Source organism: Pipra filicauda, unplaced genomic scaffold (assembly GCF_003945595.2).
Source record: "Pipra filicauda isolate LSUMZ 115617 unplaced genomic scaffold, ASM394559v2 scaffold143_size2779998_pilon, whole genome shotgun sequence".
In the NCBI taxonomy this organism is placed as follows: Eukaryota; Metazoa; Chordata; class Aves; order Passeriformes; family Pipridae; genus Pipra; species Pipra filicauda.
Genome location: NW_024103918.1, coordinates 1,849,372 through 1,868,922, shown reverse-complemented (window position 1 = coordinate 1,868,922; position 19,551 = coordinate 1,849,372). Strand labels below are relative to the sequence as shown.

At 41.3% G+C, this 19,551-nt stretch overlaps 1 protein-coding gene across 1 annotated transcript in view; it reads right to left on the bottom strand.

Moving 5' to 3' along the window:
- Positions 1 to 19,551, bottom strand: part of ALK (ALK receptor tyrosine kinase) — a 307,386-nt gene that overhangs the window by 28,487 nt on the left and 259,348 nt on the right. Inside the window, 5 exon segments of the mRNA XM_027713024.2 lie at positions 126 to 257; positions 2,698 to 2,848; positions 7,270 to 7,432; positions 16,701 to 16,844; positions 18,222 to 18,316. Coding sequence (XP_027568825.2) covers positions 126 to 257; positions 2,698 to 2,848; positions 7,270 to 7,432; positions 16,701 to 16,844; positions 18,222 to 18,316 — 685 coding nt within the window.

Genomic DNA, 19,551 nt, shown 5'->3' with positions numbered 1-19,551 from the left:
GCTCACTTTGTGTCCCCCTTCCCTGATGTGTACAAAGGATTTTCAGATATTTCAGGGTGCAATACTTGAGGCCAGAGGCAGGATGTGTTCATGCTGAAGGTGTATGGTGGACTATGTTTCCATACCTTAAATATGTAAGTTGCACCACCCCCGCCTCCACCTCCTCCTGCCCATTCATTGACACTTCTGTTCACACGTATCTCTTCTTCGATCACATTGTTCTCTCCAATGCAGACTTTCTGTATAACATCATTAGTCTGCAAATAGAAGACCAGGTCTGAATGAAATCTCCATGTCCTTGTACATTCTGAAGCCTCAGGGATGCTTCACCCTCCCAAAGCAAGAAACTGTCCTCCAGTGAAACTACGTGAGCAGAACCAAGTGAACGCTCTCCTAGAAGAATCTCGCTTTGGGCTTCAACCTCTGTCAGAAGAATTTGTTGCCATTTTTGATAGAATTATTTTGAATCAAGCTCGGTGCTGACATCTAATACCATGTACAACAGCTCCACAAACTTTTCATATATAAAATAGAGCAGAATTTGCTGCTAATATTTCCTAACATTACCTGTTTGCATTTCACAAGTGGGGGGAACAGAGTAACAGCAATGCTGTGACTTGTTCCATGTCACACAACAACCAAATGGCAGAGACATAGAGAGAACCTGAGCTTCTTCATTTCATTTCCAGTGGGCCAAGCAACCAATGTGTATTTATCCAGAACTAAGATTTGTTGGTGGTTCACATACCAGAGCTAACTTTAACCTAGGCAGTCATAGGATGGACACTAGTAATGAGCTCAAAATAGAACAGCCACCCAATATTTATCTGGACGTCCAAGCAAGTTTTGATGTTGATCTGATGCTTATGCTGCTGCAGCAATTTTACTGTAATTACCAGTTCAAAGCCAACCAAAACAGCAGCAATCCCACGTTTGATTGCAATGTTCACCTCATGTTAATGAAAATACCTCTCTAAAAAGGCTTCATATTTCTTACTAGCATTTTTCCCCCTCCATCAATTAGCACCAAACAATGAACTTTCTATATTAAGCAAATCACTGGATTCACTAATTGATTTCAAACACAACATTAAACCATAATTTATAAGTACTTTAGGACTATGATCTAACTACTGTTTTGGTTTTAAATTGGAACACCAAAGTGCATGACAAGCAGGACTCTGCTGTAAGCATTTTCAAGTTGCAAACTTTGCTTCTAAGCTTATTTTATCTTACAGGTTTTATGTCAGTAGCACTATCTTGTTATATTGCACATGGAACTTATTAACCAAAAACACTTCTAGGGAAAAATGCATAAACAGTTGTTAGAGTAGAATTGACCTTCTGCTTCCTTCTATTTTCATGCATGTGGTTTCTTTTGGAAGAGGAACCTGATAAAAGCATCCTCAAATTACAAATTATTCTGCTGACCACAAAATGTGTCCTAGGTTGTGCCAGAGAATGGATAGCATCCATTTTGTGCATGCAGACTTGCCTATGGAACTAAACAGTCCTCTTTTCCCTATTTTTCCTTCTCCTTAATTGATTTGGTGTTGGGTGGGAATGATTAATAAAACGACAAAGTCAATGACCCAAAGGAACCACTAGATTACAAAAAAAATAATCCTTCATGGCAAAGACATAACTGATTACAATCCAATCTAGTAAAAGTCCCCTCTACAAGTCAATGCAATCTCTTTGCTTCAATGAAAGAATTACATTAGCACTCAATAAATTCTCACTAAGATTACAGTGGCCTGCAATTTAATGAGTCCATATATTACACTCAGCTGGAATGTCCTACTTATAGACGTTAGATGGAAGTTTGAGTTAGGGAATTTCTCATTTCAAAAAGGCTTTCTATTAATGGTTTGTTTGCAGATATGTGTAATTCTAGTTTTAACATTATTTACTTCAGCAGCTGGCCTTGAGAACCCCTCTTTCTTGTCTATATCCTTCAACCTTTCTCTGCTGTAACAGACTGCTAAGCTTTCATCTCTTGGATGTCAGCCATTAACAGCTGAGAAACTCACAGCATGTAAATTCAAGCCTGCAGGTGAAATTTCATCAGATTATGCTTAGTTTTCTCCACAAGAATCTCCTATTCCCTCTTCCTCCAAAGAATACTAAAAGATCAATAGATTATTGTACATGTGAACAGTGGAAGTTGCACCTTTCTGTCAAGACATTTGCAGCAAGGATTGGTTAGTAACACAAAAATCAGGACTGACCCAGCAGTGAGTGATTTGTCTTTCCTATTCCCACACAGAGAATAAGCAAACAGGCCCTGGGAAGTGGGTGTCTCCAGAGTTGCAGAGGACTATGACAATGGCAGGGCTGGCCTCAACAGCAGAACAAGGGCAAAGCCCTGTGAAGGCAACCTTGAAGACTGATCTCCAGAGAAAAGGAAGGCAGGGCTGTCTTTTCTCTCCAAAAAACCACACAGATGGTTGGAGATATGCAGATCAGTCAGGAACCTGTAGTGTATTATCAACGGGGCCCAAATGTTGAAGAGGAAGTGAGCACAGTGACACGGTACTTCATCTTTTCACACTCATATTTTACCAGTAAAACTGTACCTATTCCTTGAACCATATGACCCAAGCCCCTTGAGGACAACATTATTCTATGTGAACAGACAAAACTCCACGGACTGGTAGAAGAGACTAAGGCAAAACACAAAGGCCAATCACTTACACTAGGACATGCATCTTCTCCTTGCTGTCCCACCAAGATATACAAAGTATCATCCTTCTGGAGGTCAAAAATTCCCAACACAGACACACCGTGGGACCGCATCATGGTGTTCTTCCCTCCTTTCCCACCAGCAGCTCCATAGCCTGAGATGCTGCAGGAAAAAAACAAAACAAGAGCCTGGTGCCTGAGTTGTCCCAGACAGGTGTAAGGGAGCACAAACCAATTCTGGGCACCAAGAGTTTTGCACACCTGAACACAGTGTCACAGAGCCATGCCCTGAAGACTTGACATTCTAAATAGATCTAAACCCAAAGCTTGAAGACTGAGGTATTCTGCTCTACTTGGATCTGTGAACTTGGGTAGCTACAAAACAGATTCTTTCACATGATTCTTGGGTAAACACTGCTCAGGACAGAGGGAGCAAGTCCTTATGTTTCCAACTTTAATATATGAAACACATCTTGTTTCCCGGAAAGGCACATCCTTGAGAGGTTTGCAGCAAGAAACAGAAAGAACAGAAGCAGGAGAACTACTGAAAACAGGACATATGGCTAAAGAGAACATTAGGCATGAGATTGACAGAGGGAGATTTGAGAAAGCAGACAGTATAACTGGTCCTGGTAGCATGGACCAGATGGAAAACAGCTCTCTTATTCCCAGGACCAGAGGAATACAGAAGAGTAGATGGAGATGACACTACCTGCAGAAAACAAAGAAGGCAAAAGTCCCCTGTCTAAACTCACGGTCACCAGGAATGTCTTACTGTCTCCAGCCAGGAGTGGACAGGTTGCATACAGGCTGCTCCGGGATTTTTATTTCAAGCAGTCAGGATTCAGAGATGCTTGCTGTTGTTGAGGTACCCAAAGATTTGGCTGTACCGCAGTATTGCTCAGCTCCTCCCTCTTCCTTTCTAGCAATTTACATACTTGAAGCGGCTTTTAACAGAGGATTTCAAACCACTTTATAAAGGTCATGATAAAACATACATCTCTGCTGAAACGAAACACAGAGTTATTCAGCTTTCTGAGCAAGTGAGTGATGGTACAGCAAGCTCATTTTAGATCTGAAATAAGCAGGTGATTCTCCACTGGCATTAGTAGGTTTGCAGCTATTTCCGTGAGAGCAAAAGTCCACCTGGAGCATGAAACCAATGACTGCAGGACTGAGAACACAAAACTTCTTGGCTTCCTACCAGTCACAGTTTAGGTGCTCTGCTTCAGCACCTCCTTTCCTTTAGCACCTGGCTGGTCTTTGCCCAGCACAGTTCTCTGTGCAAACAGGCCACAAGCAGAGCGAACCAGCAGTGCCCATTGTGAGTGAGGACCCTGAACAGGTTGGGCAGCCAGCTCACTTCCAGCCAGCAACTTGTCTTGATGATTAGCAGGAGGAACTCACCTTGTGACACTGCTCTGAGGCAGCCAGCATGGAGCAGTCCTGATGTTGAAAAACTACGGAGCAACAAGTGTCTCATAAAGCATATTAGATCCTTGCAATGTGATATGATTATGTTCATGCCACTGCTGATAACCAGAGCAATCAGTCCTTAGTAAGGCTGTACTGCAGCCAGCAAAAAAAAAGTGATGGACACAGCACTGGGCCACCCTGAACAGATGCTGCATGAATGTGAACACTGAGCTGATTTGCTGTAGAATTTTGTAATGGCTAATGAGGTGCACTACCAGGCACAGCAAGCTGGCAGGGCTAATTGGCTGCAAGTAGGGGCCATATTATTCTGTGTAAGAACAGATTTTGCACACAAGCAATGACGTCAGGAAGTTCAGGATAACCCAGTTTGGCCTCATTCAAAGTCTGCAGACAAATAAAAAACAGTAGATCGAGGTGACTGCCATTTACTATTCAAAATGGGTGTCACTATTTAAAGAGACAGGTTATCTTGACTTCAAACTTTAACAGGACCCCTTTCATTAGGCACAACTTTCATTTACAGGGGCAATCCATTTTACCATATTGGCCCTGAAGAAAGACTCGGAGCACCCTGAATAGATACACTAAGAACACAGAATACCTCCCACTGTCTTCCTCCTTTTCTTTTACTATAACACTTGTAGGAACTGAAAAAGAAAATCACACCCTTAGGGATCAGGATGAGCAGAGTGCACTGGCTGTGCAAACCAGGGCTAGAGAAAAACATCCACCATAACATCCAGGTTATGGAAACACTGGAGCTAGTTTTGAGAGTATGAGAACATGCAGTGCCTAGGCTGGCTGACTTAGAAGGACAACTTTTTGCACTCCACTGGGCTGTGTTCTTGTGCCACCTTGGAAGAAGGGACCATAGAAAAGAGAGGACAGTGGAAGCGACAACAAATGGGTTGCTCAGCAAAATGAACCAGAGACTCTTCCTTTAAAAAATGGAAAGAAGTTGGATAATGGATGATAACCTGTAATTTATTACAGTTCACTTCTTTCATACTTGATCATAGGCCGAGATGACGAGACGTTCTGAATCCTTAGAATTCCTTCTGAAGACTTTAGAAGGAAATCTGGAAGGAAAAATACTCCTATGGAGTGTCTACCTTTATTGTTACATAATGTGCAGTCCCATGTGAGCAAACCAGAGCGTGTAAGACTCCAGTTTTCAAATGTGGGTACTACAGTGTGTGGCAGCTTATCCAGACCCTCATAGATGGTGGGGTTTTCTGGGTGTGGTTGGCTTGTGCTAGTAGAGTTTTATGCACAGGTGAGCTGCCTGTATTTTAATAACACGTATTCTGCCTCGTGCTCACAAAATCAATATCCTTTTTATGCAATTTTTTAATGGAATTATCAGGAGTGTACATTACATAGTGTAAAACACACTGATATGACATAACAGCAGCTTTCTTAAGAGCCCAGCAGCCAGCTGGAGGATTTATCTCCAGGTCAGGTATATCAGCAACGCTATCAGGCTGACTTACAGGACCCACACTGCAGCAGGCCTGCAGGGGAGAGCTAAATACAGGCAGTGAGTCCAGACTCTGGGAAGCCCTAAAATTGATATTGCAACTTGACATTTTCCTAGGGCTATGCTATACTGGGGGACTCTGCTGCCCCTTCAGCAGACCAGAATCAGGAAGATGTCAAGTTAATTTAAGCCCACAATTGCCTCTTTCTTTCCCCAGGCTGTGAATTTTCTACTATAGCCTTAAGAGGTGCAGAAGAGAAATGTCAGCCATTTATATATATGTTACACATGACATTATACATTTATTATCTATACAGAACCTTAAAGTCTGTTAGGTCATTTATAGGACTTAAATAGACAGATCCTCCCTGCAGGGCCCCTGGTTTGTATTGTGTAGCAAAAATCAGCCTACAGTTGCATGGCAATTCTGGCTCTTCTTGGACTCTGATATTAAAGAAATGACAATGTTGTAGGTTTATTGCCTGTTCTCTTTTGGGCTGTACTTTAAAATCGTATTTACTGAATGCTGGTCCTGAAAAATTCTGTTCACCTCAGGCATCTCATTGTTGATAGCTGGGTAAAATATCATTAATGCTTTTTTCATTACCATCAATCCTTGTGGTAATAGGCACTCAGGCAGAACTTATGCCTAGCCTAGCAAGTTTCTCAAAACTGCTTTGCACTAGACCTCTGTTAGAGACTGACATCTATCCTCAATATTAACATTCTTTTTCAACAAAAAGAAAAAGATAGGACCAGCAAATTTTAATTGAAATTTGTTCAAAGCCTTCAGTGGAATGTTCTGCTTTGAAATCCATGATACCATCATTGGTTTCAATATGGAATGTTGCATAAAAACCTACCACTAGACAGTCACTGATCCAAAATGACAGTTCTGCTTTGCAAACTGATGCATGTAGTGGCTTCATGTTACCATTCAGATACAGTGAACTACAATTCGATTGTACTTCTTTCCCCAGCAAGAGCAAAAAGAAAAAAATGATTGGTGAAAATCTGATTAAGTAGCATTGAACCGTATCTGATCATCTCTCTTGGAAAATAACTCCACTGAGGGATTTAAGCATTAGAACCCTCAGTATCACACAGCCTACCTTTTAGGTGGCTGGCTTCCAAAATCAATTTTACAGTGGTAAGCCAGGCTTACAGGCTCAACTTGCCATGTCTAGATTCAAAAAAGTGAACATGCTGAGCAGAGGTTGATGCAAGCTGTCCCTTGTGAAACGCTGACATATGACTGTGCCTCCTATGCCAGGTGAAGAGTGGGAAAAACTCATTCTGATCCCAGAACTCAATGAACGACATGTAGGATATATATTCCTCTTCATCTGGGGAGGTCAAAATGCTTCATTTGCAGCTACTGATACAGCTCTCACAACCTGTAACCATTTAGGCTAAAGATGTGCCTGCCTCAGATAGTTGCTTCTCTTTCTTTTCTTCTCTCTTTCACCAAAAAAAGTTGCATCTTCCAGAGAACAAATCTGAGACTGGAGACATTGGAAAACACAGGATCAAGGAGAAGTAAAACCCCCAGTAGTTCCGGCCAAACTTCTGAAGGCAACACTTCATAAATATCCAGTATGTATCTGCAGCTTGGGTAAATTTCAAACACAAAGATACACCACGACAATCAGAGAGGGTTTCCTTACCTGTATGTGTTGGTAGCTGGTACTCTCCAGATCTGAATGCCTTGGAGAATCCCTTCAGCTCCTACAGTCACGCTGAGCTTGGAGTTCCTGTAGGCATCATTGCATTGGCTTTGTGTGGGGCCATAAGGACCACTGGCACCACATGTTGTAAATAACCAGTGTTCTGAAATGAGGACATATACAAAGCATGATCCCAACATCCAAACATTAAGAAGCTGTTCTGCTCTTTATTCACTTTGCTTGCCGGACCAAGGCAAGAACCACCCCTCCTCAAAACTCCTGTGCAAGGGTCCTCTATGGTTTTTGCCACTGTTACTTGTTTTATATGGGTATTTACATAGTTATTTCACTTATTTCTCCAATCCTTCTGCAATGGGTGGCAATATAAAGTCTTAAAATTCTTAGATAGCAAACGGAAGAATTCCCCTCTCCTCCTTTGCCTCAAATGTACCCCCCAAAAACCCCCAAAACAACAGGTACCTAAGGAAGCAAGGTCTAGAAGTTACTAAAGCAAAATGTTTCAGTAGCTCTGATATCAACAGTCTCGCACCAGAAGATACTTATCCTTGCAAAAAACACCCCAAACCCAAAGCAAAATCTTACACTAAATGGAAGATGAGAGACTCATTCTGTCAGCTATCACAGTGATTTAACATTGCAATACCCCAGTGGGCTTAGCCACCTGCACTGAAACATATGTTTAGTAAAGCAGGCAGGTAAGTGTCTTCGTTTGGAACAATAAGAAGCCATTTGGATGTCTCCAGTGAAATACCAAATATGTTCCCAAAGGTAGATGCAGGTGACCTTCAAGGGGACAATAAGCCCAAAACACGAGAGAATCAAAAAGGAAAACTAGAAGTGATAAAACCCTAGGACAGACATAGTGTGTGCATAGTGCTGCTATGGTTTTTACATTTCTGATTTAGTCCTTTGAAATAAATCTTGTTCCACACGTATCTGCTTACCTGACCTTGGCAAACTTCTCTCTAGATTATTACACATGTAACACACCGCACAGCTGGACCTGAAACTGGCAGCTCTTGGTTCCCACTGGGTTCCAGGGACTGGGGATCTTATTCCAAAATGCTCTTTAATGGCCCTCTGGTTCCTTAAAAGCCCTGGTGTTGCAGAAGGAGAATGTCCTTCTGCTGCAAACATTACACCTGCGGACTTCAACCTGAGGCAACCAGAGCAGCTTTTGTGTTTCCTGCCTCTAGGACAGATGAGAGGGGGCTCACTTCCAGTGCAGAGGCAGAGTCAGGGTAAGAGCAAACAGTGCTGGTAATTTAAGGTTAGTGAATCTGCACTAAGCTCTTAGAATCTGGCTTTTAAGTGCTTGAGAGATGGGGAATGAAAAACCACAGTTATGTTATGCCAGGGAGTATGATATAAGGAACCTGGAGATGACTGAGCAGAGGAGGTGCTATCTTATATTTCAAAAGTGGTCCTGTTTTTATTGATACAGTCATGTATACAAGATTGTCGATAAAGCCTCCTAGGTTCTGCAGCTGCTTCAATCAGTCTAGCAAGCATATTTACTTGCTCTATTCAGGTAGATGGTAGACAATAATGGGAAAAATGTGTTTCAGAACTAGCAGAGCTGGGTAGTGACCTTTGCCCAAAACATTGCAGGAGGAAGTCTGGCCCAAGTGAAGTCCATGGGGAGAACTGCACCTAATATAACCAGCAGGGATTTTGCTAAAACCTACAGCCAGGTGTTGCACGATCTCCTCATCTGTCATTGCTGCATTAACTTGCAAACAGTCCTCCTCCTGTTTATATATACCAGAAGCCAGTCCAACATGTAACAGCTTTGTCACTGAATTAAATGGGACAGAATATGGCACAGGAAGAAGCTGCCCCTCATTTCAAGATAATTAGGACAGATGGGTCTTAGTTACAATTCTGGATGCAGACTAAAACCCCCGCACTTCTCCCCCTCTGCTCTCTTACACATTTCACAGAGCCAGCCCTCAGCGTGCATATATAACAGTAGCCCAAGATCTGAAAGTGCTAACCCAGTAAGAAAACAGAGTACTGACTGCCTTAGATAACCCACCATTCCTTTTTAAAAGTAAGATTTCATTCCCTGTAAAGTATTGATTTTCTCTTGATTCTAGAAATGACTGCAGCACGTCTTATGAGCTCAGAGAGAGCACTTCTACAGGTTGCTGCATGCCACAGCAGTTTACAGTAATTCAGTTTGAAGCATTATTTTGATCTCCAAAGACTAAAGCAGCAGCACTGAATCGAAAATCCTTAAGCAGCTTGGTGAGAAGCACAGATTTTTTCCATCTGTGCACAACTGTGGTCTGTCGCATACGGCACAGCACATCCCTCCTTCCTACTGCTGTGTGCGACAGGCTAAAACTGCTGGCACCTCACACTCACACCATGGGAAAAATAGCAGGACTCTCCAGTCTAAACCTTCCCCCCAAAAACTTGCAGATTATGGAAGTTTGCCCAACTTCACACAAGTTACAGATGTCCAGTTTCCAGAAACAGCTGAGCATTCCCATGACAAAACCAAACAAGTAGTTAAATGTAGGGTCCCCACATATTTCATCACTGGAAGCTGCAAGATGCTAACTGTTTTAATAACAATGCCTTTTTGAGGTGGGGGAAGAAAAGAAGATTACAGAGAGATTCAGAATTAGGGTACTACATTTCAGTGAATAATTTATATACATCAGTTCATTTGACAGAATCCCCTTTCACAAGAAACATGACTGAGGAAACATTTAGTTTCTGCCTGTTCACCCACTCACCTGCCCTCCTCAAGCTCCCTAACAAGCTCATTGGTAAGGTCCCAGAAACAACATTTTGCAAGAAATGTAATTTTGGCTCTATTAAAACAATTTTAAAAAGAATTCTTCCTTCCCAAATTTTCTTTCCAGATTAGATTTACTGAGTGATGTATTTACATACACAGTCACTCATGCAGAACAGAGTACAGCAGGTATTCTAGGTTTCACACAGTTTGGCTAGATACATAAAATGCACAGCAATCAAGGTGTTGGATTTTAGCAACGGTAAAGGGGAGTGATGTCCTACTCTTGGAAAACAAAATGAACAAAACCCCACAGGACTTCAAATGACTAATTTGTTTGAAGCTCTGATGCCACTTGCAGCCTGAGGCAGCACTCCTGCAGGCACTGCTGCAAATAATAACCAGCAACATTGAAGAGTGGAGCAAAGCCTAAACCACATTTATACTTCTAACATAGAAAGCAATTTCACTGGCACATATACAGCACATAAACTCCGCACCACAAAAGAGACAGAGGTATTTTAGTTATACCTCAAGGGCCTAAGTGTATTAACTGGCATTTGTTAAATCAAACTGGTTTGAACCAAGGTTAAACTCATTCCAAACCAAAACTTCAGTGATTTGAGAAAATTGCCAACCAAGCATCATGATACTTGGCTTATTTTGGAACCTAGAATAACGTGTTAGTGAAATGCATCAGTGCTTTCAAACAACAGTTAGGCAGTTTGTGGAACTTGCTGCCACAACCTCTCTTCAGGACAAAAGGCTATTCCTACTTTCAATAGAGTAAAAAACCACATTAATAAGGGCTATAAAGTCTCATGCTTCAGGGGCATAAGAACTCCCACGGCCAAACTTCTGGAGGCAATCAATTCTCTTAGCTGTTTCTCAGAGAGTTCATTTTACTTCTTCCTCTAATGCAGATGTCATCAAACTTGATGCCATGAGCAAGCAGAACATTTGCTTCATCTATTTGTAAAAACATTCAAAAGCTTCCCTTACAATATTTGGCCAATGTGGGAAATCAGAGGCTTACAGGAAACTGCCCATCCTAATCTTCACTAACATTTGGCTGCCACTGGCACCATGGTCTGTGTGGAGAGCTGTACCTTTTACTCAGTGCATGAGCAGTCTCAGTTATGCATTACCAGTAATTCCAAGGTTGGTCTGTGCTGAAAGTCTGTAGGCAAAATATACTACATAACAAACATGCTCAGTGAGGTAACGAAGGACAAACCTTTCAATTTTGCTTTGGGTTCTGCCATTTAACAATGTCCTGTGAGCAGTAATTTGAGATTATTACCTTTTCCAGGATTGAATTTGCCAGAGATTAATAGGACAGGGGGTTGAAAGATGATGGTAAATTTCAGAACTAGTTTGTGTTCACAGTTGAAGCCCCTGACCTCATAAATGTGTCTACAAAATATTAGGGGGATATAAAATGATCATAGAAATTAGTGAGTCTTGCCAGCAATACCAGACCCAGTTATAGAGGTATGGCTAGACTAAAAGTAGGTCAGCTTTTCCACTACTTACGGAGTTACTATTTCTGTCTCTATTTTCTAAATGAGGGCAGCAATGGAAGACTTGGACATGTTTTTCAGTTCAACAAGATCTGCAGTGATGAAACGTATGCCAGATTCATGATAAGTATAGTTTCAAAGAAATAACCTAAAGCTTGATTTTTCTTAAGTGTCTATATAAAACAGGCATCCTTGTAAGTAATTATCTGTGGTCAGTATAATGAGGTAAGGGCATTGCTGACTTTGAACAGCAATGAGAACGCCTTGTTTCTTGCCACCTTCTGAAACCACACACTAGAAGACAACTAATTTCTTTTCTTTGTTATGTTTCACCTAAAGAGTCTTCCATAAAGGGTGTTGAGACATGCTATTAAGTTTTTGGAATTTTTTTGTTCACAATTACAAAGTATGGTAGAAATGCATGTTAGATAACAAAGACCAAAATGGGTGGAGGTGGCAAAATTATTTCAAAACCTTTTGACATCTATAGCAGTTTCTGCACAGTTTAAACTGCTGTGAGCAGCTTTAAAACTTAGCTCTGAAATGTGTGAATTGCCCTGTTTATTTCAATTGCATGATTAACTCTAGAGAGCAATTATGCCAATTCGACTTTGCTATGTTGGTATCTGGTTGCATGCTGATTTTCCGTATTGCACCTTTGCTATTTTCAATCCTACAGAGAAAGCAAGTGTAAACACTGCAATAAAGAAATTCATACCTACATATTCTGCGATCCCACCATTGTCTCTGAACATTTTCCATCACTGTTCAGGATGTTACTTTTGCTGGGAGGAGGGCACTGAACTGTTATTCACTGTGTTAATTGGTGCTTAATACAAAACCACAATTCTGCAGATACCTTTATTGCATTATACCAACAGTTCAGTTAGTATAATTGCACACAAAGAGCAACCAAATGTAATTTTCGTTTACTTAATACTTGCTCCGCTGTTCCTTTCAGCTCCTTCATCTGATTAACTAATGTGACTCAGAGTTCTTCCGAGAAACAGCCAAGGAAGTACTCATAACCGGACTCTCCCTGATGGAAAAGACAAAATTCATGCAACTACTAACTGCTGTGGGGAAGAGACCAGAGGAAAACTGTAGGCCAGGGTACATGAGTAAATGATTTGATGACAGTTTCCATGCAAGAAACCACAATCGTACAGCAGCTGGTGGATATGCAGACAGAAGGGACAAAATAATGCTAGATTTGAGGGGAAAAAAGGTCAACCTTTTTGCACATTTCACAACATGCCGTTTTTGTACTGTGTGCCCTAACACAAATAAGTTGTCGTGGGACACATGAGAAGCTGTAACATCAAAAGAGAGGCTATTCTCATGGTATTTACAGCCTATTCAGAAACACCAGAAATCTTTAATTAAAGCTTGATTGCTCTGTGTCTTGTTATCTCCTTTCACCTACTGAGAATCCCATTTTGTCTCCTCCACTTTCCATGATAGTAATTTGTTTACCTCGAGTTCCTCATTACTGCTCACTCTATCTTTATATGCCTGTATTTCCCATATTCTAGCCTTGTGTACAAAAGGAAACTGCATTGCTTTGATATAAATTGGCTTTTTAATTGTAGTTGAACAATGTTATAGTTTAAGCAGCCTTGAGTTTTACTTAAACTAATACCTAATCAGTGTAAAAACAAAGCCAAAGTAAGCCTAGTTTACAACAAAATAAAGAGCACCCAGCTTTTTGGACAGATGTAACCATTTCAATCAAAAATCCTGGTTCCATTATAGCTGCTTGAATCTTCTGGTATATGCAGGCCTTGTTACAACTTTTTTGCAGGCTGCTTCTAGAATTAAGTTTCACCTGCAACATTTCAGCAAGAAGCTGGTGTTTCAGCAAATAAAACATCATTAGTTAACTGAAACAGAAAGCATTTGCATTGCTCTGTGAACATCTATCTAATAATGGCCACCTTGTACTGCAAGTAACTTGAAAAGCACAGGAATTCTTCTGTGTTGGTCCCGGGCATCTAGAAACTTGAGAAAATAACACCACCACATTGGTTGTAGCAATTTCAGGTCTTATTCCACACAGTGCATTCATTATCCCATGTGTGACACAGGATGGGGTCAACAGATTTCTGGAAGCTTTAGAATCTTTCACATTGTGGCTGTGTTGTGTTTTGAACCTCCAGTGTATACCTCCTGGAGGCAAGTCAAGCCACAATAAGCAAGGACAAGGATAAAGAAGTAATTCAGTAGGTACAGGGCCTGACAACAGAGAGGATGGGGAGGCTGGTGGTGCTATCACTTCTGCTGAAAATGGATTTCCAAGCACAGGCAAAAGCAGCAGGTGTATGTAAGAGATTGTTCTCAGATACAAAGCAGCAAATGGAGGTCCCATATCCTTGAAAGCAATGGAGCATCTTTGGATATACTGTCAGGTAAACAAACTGGTACCTGTCTTTCAGACTGCAGTTCCTGCTGCTTAGGCTGAGCGGGCCTGGGGATTTAGGGAGGGTGTTTTATTATCCTGTTGTCTCCTTAGCTTCAGGAACACAGTTCTTTGTTTTAATATGATTTCTTAAGAAGGAAATACTAGAGCGTGTGATCCATCACACAAGTCAAAGATCATATTAGCCGTAATTACTTTTGGCAGAGCTCATGTTGGTCAATGCAGTCTTTGGGACTTCAGGGTGGTGCTGATGCTGTTGGTTCTCTTGCACAACAGCAAATATGTGGCCATCAAAGGAAAAGCCTTGACAGACTCAGCCTGAGGTTTCTTAAATGCATTACAGGATGCAGAAAGAAACAAGATTAAAGCTGGGTAAAATGCATAGCCCAGGGACCAAACAAGTATCTGCAGTGTTTATTGAGAACAGGCAGGGACTCGGCAACACAAAGGAAAAAGGTGGTTCAGAGCTGCAAAGACCCTCAGAAATGCAATGGCTTGCTGCTGCTTAGCTTCTCTGATTTCTGCCCTGTCTACTCTGAGGGCACAAAGGGAGAAAATTGCTACAGGAGTGATTTCAAACCTCAAGGACTAGAGACAATTTTAGACAGAATATGAACAGCACAGAAGATAAAGCCCAGAAAATAGGCAAGCTGGCTTAGATACCATAGGAATTGCCTTTAATTTTCACCCCAAGGTGATAAAAAATTATTTTAATTGCTCAAAGTACCTCAGTGACCTTCTCTTCTACCCTCATTCAATCTGACTCCCATTATTTCTACTATCCAGGCATTTCTTTAAATTGCATTCCTCACATAGGACAGGGAGCAGAAGAGCTAGAAGATGTCAGGTCTAGTGAGAAGTAGGGAGTAACAAAATTCTCAAAGAAATCTATGGTCACAAGATTTCTAGCCCACACACCCACTTCAGATTAACTTTGAATCCAATATCTAATGTTTTTGCTGTTACTAAACCAGCAGATACACTGGAAGGAAATGTGCATGTGCCTTAGGAAACTACATCACCACCTGAGCACTGACATTCCTAAGGGAAGTCAGCCAGAAGTCCATAACCTATACCTGTGTATGGATCCTACCACAAGATCCTAAGGGCAATACTGAGAGCACTTAAAAGACGACTTCACTTACAGGCAGGAAACAGATATACAGATAGTGAAGGGAAGACATCAAAGGATCTTCAAACAGGACATAAAGATATTTTTTAAAATTATACTTTTTTGACTAGTCCAAGCTCACACATGACATCTGTAACAAACCCAGACACAACAATTAAAGCTAAAGCACAGCTCCACCCAGCCAGCATTATCTCATGTGGGCTCATCCCCTCTGACTCATTCCCTCGAGACTCCTGTCAGTGCTCCTGCACTATTCTTGCTGTATGATGCTCAGTACATAAAGCATCCATCAGATCCACCTGTGGCAGCTCAGCCTGCCCCACAGGCTGTACCATCAGCCTCCACTGCCAGAGCTCGCTTTTGAGCAAGAGAGTTCAGGCAGCAGCAGCTGCCCTGCTGCAGCAGCACGGAGTGGGCTAATGCATCCAGCTTTTCAGGCAGGCTTTGAAGGCTGTGTGGAGCTTTGGGACACACTGACCAGCCCACTGTTGGTATCAGAGCTAACACAACTAGTCTGTGCAATTCAACAGTACACTGCAGGTAGGAAAGTGAGACAGAACAGATAGAACAGATGTAAAGAAGTCTCTCTAAGACGTGAAGAGAAAAGGAGGCAGCAGGACCAAATCCCTAGGCTTACTGACAAAGGAGCCATGTATCAACCACACATCTGTTTTCTAACTTAAGAGGGGTGGTATTTCAAATTGGCAGGTAACCAGCTAGTCCTAAGAGAGGAGCTGCACACAGTGCTGAGAGTTGCAGTTACAAGTGCTTCTCTCTCCAGTAGCTACCCCTCACTTCCATGGTCAGCCCTGCTTCCCCAGGTAGGAGATCGTGGCTACCCAAATCAAATCAGGAAGAGAAGCTGAGGGAAGGAAGCAGATTCAAATGGAAATACACATGTAGAGCCCAAAACAGGTATTATGAATACGTGGGCAAGCCTAGGAGAGGTAAGAGAGAACCATTTGGGAGACAGTGATGGGAGGGTGAGGGAAGAGAAGGGAACTCTTGCATCTGTTTGGCCCACACCACCACAGTTAAGCTGGAAAGAGGAGCTGAGGGGTAGGGGAGAATGAAATAACATTAACATACAAGACTTTTCTAACTAAATAAAAATCGTATTTTTAAAACAGAGTCCAGTGTTATACTGCTTCAAATGGACAATGAAAATATTACTGAAAAAGCAAGGCTATATTATTTTAAACCAAGCCTATATTAACTAGAGTTAGGTGTTCATGTTACCAAATGCTGAGCTCAGTCAATCTGGACAGTTCGCTTTGATTCCTGACAATTTTTATATGATCATGACATCAAACAAACTGTCTTACAGTTTAAAAGCACTTTTTACTTCAAGAGAGGCTCGCTCTGGTTCTTTCACCAGCTTGCAATCAGAATCCAAGTTACAGTTAGCAGCTACAGGTAATTTGCTTTCTAGAACTTGTTTTGTTTTCTTTGTGAGGGACTTGAGAAAAGCTCTAAACAGAGGCTGTGGAACAAAAAAATCATATTGCATTTAGCCACATCTAACTGAGGTCTGTACTACTTGGAAATCTCTCCTATCTAATGATGCTTCCCAGAGCAGACAGTTACCTGCTGGACCAGAAGTGGGGGCACTGTTGAGTTGGAGATTTCCCAGAAGCTTTTGTTCCCATCCAAATTTCTTCTGGCCACCTCTACTGGTGAGCAAATTGCTTGAGTCTGGAGTGATACCTCGAAGTGTCTTCTCTCCACTGACTAGAAAACCAGAAGTGACAGATTGGTTTATGACTGAGGGTGACTAAGCCAGTATGTAATCCAAAACTGAAGTTAAATTAAAGGCTACAGACTTCTGTGCTGAGAATAAGATCCTGCAGTCACAGGATGTAATGCTATTAAAAGGAATAGGCAGATTTACTTTCTATTGCTGTTACACAACTGAGATGAAAGAAAAATAAACAGGAATGAGTGGTAGGCAAAACAGTAAGTGAATGAAAACACAAAGCAGAAAACCAGAATATAATCTTTAGCAACTGTTATACATTTTCTCTTTAGCCAGTGAGAGTATGTGCAATCTTTTTTAATTCTAACCTGATTTTAAGATCTCTTTAGAATACTTGAACCTAAGGTATACTGCACTTATGCACAGAAAGCAAGAGGTATTACTGCATAAATGGAAAGACTCATGCTCCAGCCAATGCAAATTAACACACTACAAAGCAGATGAAACATTCTGACTGCTGTTGGATGAGGAAGTGGCTTAGATATTTTCAGTCTGAGCAGGGCTACAGAAGTTGTAGCTTCAAGCCTAGGAGATGAAAGAATGTACTTAAGTTCTACTGCTCAACCCAAGGTAGAAGTTTCATTTGTTCAGAGCAGCAAATCCTCCAATCCTCATGTAAGTTTTTGGTCTGAGGTACAGAATGACAGATCATTAAACACATTTACAAATTAAAGCAATTCACTATGCATGAGATTATGAAAGATGAGCCAGACACAAACATTTAATAACAATCTAAACGTGGTGAAATCTGGCATCAGAGGTATAGACTGGGCACATTCTAGAGGCCAGTCAATCCCAAAGCCTGGATCAGAATCCAAATTTTTCCTCAGAGCAGTAGAGTGTGAAGATCCTAGTCTGACTCAGACTTAAACGTGCGTCAGTCCAAATAAAATAACCTCATTCTAATTTAACTGGAGTATCGTGCCCAATGTTATTGCAAAGTTAGTGTCAATCACTGGATGCCTGTCTTTTCCCAGCCACAGTCCAACTGTCATTCATTTTGATAACTGTCACACTGCAAACCAGGTCATCTGGAAATCTATAATCACAGACTGGCTACTGCATCAGCCTGGATGGAGAGGTGATGCCACTGTCTCAGCTGGAAGCTGGCTCTCCCACACCATATGTCTCGCTACCCACCTACTGCCAAACTCGGAACCCATTCACTGGTTGGCTCCACTAATAAGGTATGTACGTGAACAGGCTGCTCTGCCTAAGCACAGCTATTTCTGAAGCATACTTTTACCTTTCAAGAGTCTTTTGAAGATACTGAATCCCTTCCCCACAGTTTCCAAATTTCAATTACTTGGCAAATAAAGGACAAGTCACTTGGGGATAAAATGAAAACTTACTTGTTAAATAGCAGTCCAGACTAAGGGAGACATTGTCAAAAGCAATAATGGCATCTGATCCTTCTTCCCATGAAGCGATGATCTGAAACCAAAACCTGCGTGTATTGGAAAAAATGGGATTAAATTTTGCTAAAGAGATGAAATTCAGAGCTCTTCACAATTAAAGCAGTTTTTGAATGGGGGAGAAAAACTTTTCACGTATAAAAATATTAAACTGACAGAGAAAGTATCTTCACTCCTAACAAGTAAAGATGATTTGAGGAGGAGAGCAATACATTAATATAGGTAGACAGAATAAAAGAATACAGTCCCTCTTCCCTCCAGAGACATACAATCTGAAGGAGGCAGAAGTGTGTTTTCTGACCACACTCATACACAAAGTCCCCTGGCTTTTGGCACAGAGGAAAAAAAAACAACCAACCAACCAGACCCCTAGGTGATTTTATTCTCACAAGTCATTTACACCCTAAAGTGTTAAGAAAAATAAGTAGGCAGGGCTTCTGAAGTAATTTGGAGTTTCTAAAAGGAACTGGCAATCAAAGGCTGAAACCAATTTAGAAAGTATTTGGTGTTGATCCATCCTGTAGGGAGTGAAGGATATCTAACAGCCCTGGCAGTCACAAAAGAGAGGAACTGACACTGGGTAGTCCATAGGAAGAGCAGGACGCATTATCTCCTTATAGAAGAGCAGGTTTGCCTTAAATCACTTCCACCCTCTCAGCTGGCTATTGCCAGGAAGTTCTGCCACTCCTACATTACCAGCAGCAAGATCGTTGTAAATTCACCCTCAGTGATATTACAAGTCAACAGGAAGAGCAAAAAATAACCCATAACCAAATACTTCAAATCTGTCAGTATATTGACCATGCATTAATTCTGTGCACTCAGAGATTTAGGTTTTCTCTTGGCTTAGTAAGTTCACATTCTCCCAATGCATATCTGCCACATAAAATCATAATATTCTGCTTAGGAAGGAGAACAATTTCTAAAAGCAGCTGGCCATGGCCCAGAAGTCAGATACAATGCTGAGAGGTTGCATCAAGCCTGTAAATACATGGGCTGTAGAACAAGCTGCAAGTGAATACAAAATATTATTTAAACCTAATTATCTGGTGCATCTTGATGTTTTATGCCAGCAGAAGTTAAGTCATTCGTGGGTCTCTTTAATGTAGATCTATTTCTGCTCCATCTCTTAGATGTAAGTATTCAGTCAGAAGGTGAATTCTTGCAGGTGTTTTGGTTTAGACAAGAAAACCAAATACTATACAGAACACAGTGTTTTGAGGAGCAGCCCTATTTATTTAGAAAGGCTTTAGAAATTCTGTCTCTT